Source organism: Petaurus breviceps, unplaced genomic scaffold (genome assembly GCF_028583685.1).
Source record: "Petaurus breviceps papuanus isolate PSGF00001 unplaced genomic scaffold, PetGlider_PUasm1.0 373, whole genome shotgun sequence".
Classification (NCBI taxonomy): domain Eukaryota; kingdom Metazoa; phylum Chordata; class Mammalia; order Diprotodontia; family Petauridae; genus Petaurus; species Petaurus breviceps.
The window spans coordinates 2681709-2687966 of NW_027186299.1; the positions used below are offsets into that span (position 1 = coordinate 2681709).

The 6258-nt window shown below is 46.9% G+C and overlaps 1 protein-coding gene across 2 annotated transcripts in view; it reads right to left on the minus strand.

Moving 5' to 3' along the window:
- Nucleotides 1-2887: 2887 nt before the first annotated feature.
- Nucleotides 2888-6258, minus strand: part of RDH14 (retinol dehydrogenase 14) — a 12106-nt gene continuing 8735 nt past the window's right edge. For both annotated transcript variants that reach the window (XM_069099338.1, XM_069099337.1), the window contains exon 2: nt 2888-3856. In XM_069099338.1, the coding sequence (XP_068955439.1) occupies nt 3239-3856 (618 nt within the window). In that variant the 3' untranslated portion in view covers nt 2888-3238. The remainder of the gene's footprint in view (nt 3857-6258) is intronic.

Here is a 6258-nt window from a genome sequence, read left to right on the forward strand (position 1 = left end):
AAACTCCATCTTTTCATGTCACCTACAACTAACAGAATCCCCCTCCCGGCTGTAACATCTAAGGCTGTTTGGGGGGCAGCGTCCTCATGGGGGATTCCAAACATGTCCAATGTGAGTATTGCTGAGGACATTTGGAATCAATTAAATATTCAAATGCAGGTCTTAAGATCTCTGGCCAGGCACAGCAGGCTGGTGGGACAAGGGACTGGGGGAAGATAGCTGCTGGTCCTCACACCAAACCTCTAGTTGGAGACAGATTAAGAACCAAACCAAACCATACTGTCCAGGCTTCCTGGATCTTCCAGAAAACAGCCTCCTCTGTCTTTGAGATGATACAGAAAGAGGAACAGGAGCCGAGTCGCCTGGCTTAGAAGACAAGCCCTACGAGTGAACAGACTGGTGCCTTCTTTTTATTCAAGAAGTCGCTGTCCCCAGCACAGAGGCTGTCAGCCACGTACCCCCTCACCTTTGCGCAGGCTCTGTTTGTAGATACATCCATTTAGGGCTTGGAGTAGTAAGAAAATCTGGCATTTCCTGAGCACTAGGAATGAAGGTGATTAAAGTCCATTTCTCTGTATTTCTCCCCCTCCTTTCCTTCCTTCCCCTGCTCCCCAGGTCCCATACTTGCATGGACTGTATTATTTCACAACACACAGTGAGTGAGCTGCACCTTATTTACTGACACCATCAATAAATGAAGATTCCCCCATCATCGGATTTTCCAGATACCTGAGGATTTGTGTCAAAACTTCAAATCCAACATTTTTGCTGAAAATATTCTTATAAACTCTCCTAGCTCCAATGTGGAAGACACCAAGGCTGGGGTCATAGTTATGAGTAGAAGGCAGCTAAGATGGTAAAGTGGCTAGACCTCTGGACCCAGAGTCAGAAAGCCCTGAGTTCAAGTTCTGACACTCACTAGTTGTGTCACCCTGGGCAAGGCATTTGACTTTTCTACCTCAGTTTCTTCAACTGTAAAGTCGGGGTAAAAATAATGGCTATATTCCAGGGTTGTATCACATGAGAGAATATGTACAATCCCTCGAGCACTAAGTAAATGCTAGGTATTATTGTTATTAAATTGTCCTGGGACACTCTCAGGGTACATGGGTGTCCTTTATGGCTGCTTGGCCCTCCTGGCTGGTAGCTAGCATGTCTCGCTGCGGTTAGAGTCCAGTGGTCATGAAATCATTCAATGTGAACATTCAGAAGGGGCATCAGAAATTTAGTCTCATCTTGTTTCACAGAGAAGCAAAGGAACTTAGAAAGGTAAGAGGCTTGTGCAAGGTCCCCAGTTGCTTTGTGGTGCCCTAAGTTTTCTAACAGGTCCTGTGCTCTTGGTTCTCTTGGTTTGGGATCCAAAACAAGCAAGCCGGTTGCTGGTTCATGATTCTAAATCAAGGAAGTACAGAGTGATGGTGGACTCACCCAAAAAGTGCATGCAGTTTGAGTTCTCTGCCTAACAGACTACTTTCACTTACTTCTCCATTTTGGACTGTTCTGGATGGCTTCACAGGAGAAGGGCTCCGCTGTCTCACCTACCACCTGAACCAATGCTAGATACAGTCTGTCTGAGGGCTACCCCATCACACAAATATGCTGTTCGTACCCCTCTAACGCCGACAACCCAATTCCTTTGTTTCATTAGTTGGTCTCTGGTATTGTCAAGTAACTCGATCACCCATTAAAAGCTCACTTTAAAGAAAACTAAGACCCAGAAGGCGTAGCTGCCCAACTCGAATACCTAGGAAAACAGTTCTCTTCACCTCTCCAACCACCTTTAACTAGGATTGATAGTAAAAAGCAAAAGCCATCGCATCAATACTTTTCATCCCTTCTGTAAAGTCTAAAGTCAAGCAATGGACAGGAGAAAGAGGGGAGAGAATTCACAATTGTGAGGGGCTCATCCCACTGTAGCCATCACACCTCTTGTTTCACCCAGCACTAGGGTGGAAGGATGTCTTCCAAATGGCAGCTCAGCTGACCTTCGTGTTTCCCAGAGGAGTGCTTCATTTTTCATCATTACTAAATTAATAGCCCTCATTTTATAACACTGCCACAAAGAACATTTTTCCCCACTGAAAAAGCTCAACTGGAGGGGGGGGGGGAAGACCTGAATCCACTGAAAGGCATCATGTATCCAAATGCAGAAAAGATGGCATTCCTTGAAATAAAGAGCCCCTTTTAATGAAGTCGAGGTGTAGGACAGATTTATTAGCTCTGATTTTCCCATGTTACATTCGAGCTGATTTCCTGTCCATATTGCTAAGCTCTGCAGACCCCTTTGTAGGATTAACGTTTTTTTCTGAAGAAGTCGGAGAGCACAGGATGCAGCCATACTGACCACACCTGCACGGCCACACCTGGGATGCTACAAATGTTACCAGTCCTGGATTACAAAGCACCATGTCCAGCCTGGACAGAAAGCAGCTGTGATTTATGATCTGCTAGGATCCCCCCATGCTCGGAGAGTCGAGGCTGAGAAAGACCTTAAACGTGGACTTCAAAGCAGCAGCTGCTTTCACCCTCAACAAGAGTGACAACGAAAGTGGGTGCATTGCAAGCTGCACTATTTTCACCAAGTTCTTTCCACTTTTATGAGATGGTAGAAAAGTTTAAAAAAAAAAGTCATTTAAAAAATAAAGCAGAGGACTTTGATGCTGCCAGTCCTATGAAATGACCTGGGCTCTAAAGTGAGAGCAAAGCAGCAATGTGGGGAGGTAGAGAAAGCCCCAAGGACAGCACCCAGGACCCGCCAAGCCTCAGTTTCTTTCTCCAGGAGCATGGGGATCAATTCTACTTGTTACCTAGGAGGGTGGCCATTTAGAAGCTGGGAGCTGGGCACCGAGGAGGGAGGCTTATCATTCAGAAAGCACACAACAGCAAGTTTGGTCAACAGTGTTTATTACAACAATTCTGGGTCCTACCCCAGTGGGTGCTCAGGGACCCCGGCAGTGCCACGACTACCCAGCTCTTAGTTCAAGTACATGCTGTGCTAAAAGCTCAACAAACAGCCACTAGTCTATGGGCAATGAGACCAGGGGTTTCTGCAGCCTCAAGGACCTGGCTGTGACTGCCAACAGTGGAGCCTTTTAAGGTTCCAATGATTTATTTTTTCACATCAATAGGACCATGTAACATATGCAGTGTCTAAGCGTCACAGTCCCAACTGGCCCGTACCTGAGAGAAGGCCTGGCTGCACGGGACCAGCCACTGCCTCTCCTCAGAGTCCCCAGAGCTACTTCAATATGCCCACCATCACTTCACTGATATCCCAGAGCTTTCTTGCCACGGAGTCGTCCATAGCTTTGGGCAAGAGGTCCTCCTCTTTGCAATCTCCAAAGTACTTCCCTGACACACCCTCCACCTCTGCTGATGAGGCCAAGTAGACCGAAGTTTGGGCTCCTTCTGCAGGGGTTTTGAAAAAAGCCCAGGACACTAGATTGAAAAGTGGCTTGACCAGGAGGGGAATGTTTATGTGCCTCCCCAGGTTGGTTCGGACAATCCCGGGATGAAGGACATTTACAGTAACATTTGTGCCTTCTAGGCGGCGGGCTAGTTCTCTGGTAAAGAGAATATTTGCCAACTTACTCTGACTATAACAGAAACTTTTATTATAGTTTAGCTCACTATTCAAATCCTCAAATTTGATTTCTCCATATTTGTAAAGTTTGGAAGAAACCACCACAATCCTGCTGGGGGCTGAGTCTTTAAGGCGGTCAAGAAGCAGGTTAGTAAGCAAGAAGTGGCCCAGGTGATTCACCCCAAACTGCATCTCGAAGCCATCTTCTGTCTTCATGTATGGGCACTGGAAGACCCCTGCATTGTTGATCAAGACATCCAGCCGGGGCTCCTCCTGGAAGTGCAAGGACAAGAGGCTAGATGAGGACTGATATATCCCAACTGACATCTGACCCAAAGGATATCAAAGTAGTGCTGCCTATTTGAGTTTCAAAACCAAGGTCTCCCTTTTCATGCAGAGAGATGGCCATAATCTTCAGCACTTTCTGCCCAACAGAGCCATCCTGCCAACAGGAAGCTCAGAAAAACATGGCAGATGCCCCAGGCAATCAGCCCCACAGGCCTTAGAAACAGAACCCCAGCCTTGTGCCTCTGGGCCTTGTCCTCACCCACCTCACACCAACAGGCCCAGCTTCTAAAATGTCTTGGAACAAACAGTCTAATTCTTGTAGTGTGACTACGGTGACACCGAAATGCTCAAGAACCTGGGATTCTATCCATGAGGGTCCTTCCTCCACTTGGCTCATGATTACTTCTAGGATGTAGGAGATGCTTTGTGAGCTGCTGGGGCTCCTCCTAACTGGGGTGACCTCTGCAGCTGGTGACTCACCTCCCCCCACCTGTCTGCTCCTCCTTGGCCACTGAGCTTGGGTCCCCTCAGAGTGGCTGGGGGACAAGGGCATGGCTCTATCCTGCCCATCTCTTCCATTACTATGGTTCTGATGATCATCTCTAAGCTGATGACTTCCTGACCTACTGAGTCAGCACCAAACTCTGGCTACCGAGCTGCTGTCATGGGATAAGCCCGGGGAGCTTCAAACTCACCGTCCCAATGGAAGGCATGATATTTCTTGCCAAGCCTTCTTTCCTCTTCTCAGAGGGTCTCCTTGCCTTGTCCTGCTCCCTTAGACTTGTCCATTCTATCCTTGCAACATTTCTCACTTAGCCTCCAGTCCTCACTGCCTCTGACCTCACTGCTTTCATGGCCTCCTAATTGAGCTCCACACCTCAGGCCTGCTGTGTAGCCCAATGTCACTCTGCACCTCAAAAGTCTTCAGTAGCTCCCTACTGTTCAGAAGCATACAAAATTCACCCATTGGTCAAGGAGCATTTATAAAATCCTGCAATTAGTTCTGGGAAAGCACAAACACCAGTAAAGCAGCTCTGGACTGCCCTCAAGAAGCTGATGTTCTAGAGGGTGGGAGGACACTTACACAGAAGAAAATGGAGAATGCAGAAAGAAATACAAGTCAATTTTGGGAGGAGGGGGAGGAGCAGGTACAGTATGTGGGGGATGGGGAACAGGAAAAACCTCTTATAGGAGTCAATGATTGAGCTCAACTGGAAAAAAGCTGGGACTTCTCATAGGAGGCAGCCACTCTCCACTTAAGTCAGACCAGACGTCTACTGCCAGGGGACCCAGCTTGCTGGGTAACAGCTCATCCTTTCCATCTCTCTTCTCCTCCTTCTGATGGCCAGAAGCTGCCCACTTAACTTGGGGTCTCTTGTTATTGCCACCTCAACCGAGGCTGGCCTGTCAGGTGTAGACAGTGAGATGCTCCCTGAGGCTCCCTTCCAGAAGAGGTGGTGGAGATCTAGGCCCCTTCCTTCTTTCACAAAACCTTAAACCCAGTTGACTCTGAAGCTCATACTGGACTACAATAGGTCCCTGCCCTCCTGACCTAGAGTAAATGTCTATGCTAACTGTTTCTCTTTGGGTCTTTCCCTCCCAGCTTGATTTTTTTTTCCTTTTTTTCCTAATTAAAGAGGCCCTCCCTTGACTCACTTTTTTTGTTTGTTTGTAATTCTTTGCATTTTATTTTGTGCATTTAAAAACATCGTTATTTTTTTTACATTTATTTTTAATTTATTTACTACTAGATTACAACATTCTGTTCCACAAGTTTTTAAGTTCCAAATGTTCTCCCCCCTTCCTTGGCACCATGTAAGCTGATACAGATTCTACATATACCTTCACATTAAACATGAGTCAAGTTATAAAGAAGAATTATAGTAGATAATAACAAGGAAGAAGAAAAAAACATATGGAAAAAGAGAGCAAGGAGTCTGCTTCAATCTGCATTCAGACTGTATTTCTTTCTCTGGGTGTGGATTGTCTTTTCCTCCATGTTGATACTTCTTAGAGAGGTCTATTCACTGAATGAATATTAACTCACTCTAAGTGACTAAGTGAAAAGGACTTAGTTCCCATTGCACCCTGGGCCATCTCCAGTCCTCCTGATGAATATCTGGTCACTGGACCCGGATGGCTCGGGAGGAGAAAGTGAGGCTGGTGACCTTGCACAGCACCCCAGTCACTCAAATCCAAGCCAACTGCAAGTCACATCATCATCTCCCTGATCATCCAGAGAGATTGGCCATAATCTTCAGCACTTTCTGCCCAATGAGGCCATCCTGCCAACAGGAAGCCCAGAAAAACATGGCAGATGCCCCAGGCAATCAGCCCCAGAGGCCTTAGAAACAGAACCCCAGCCTTGTGCCTCTGGGCCTTGTCCT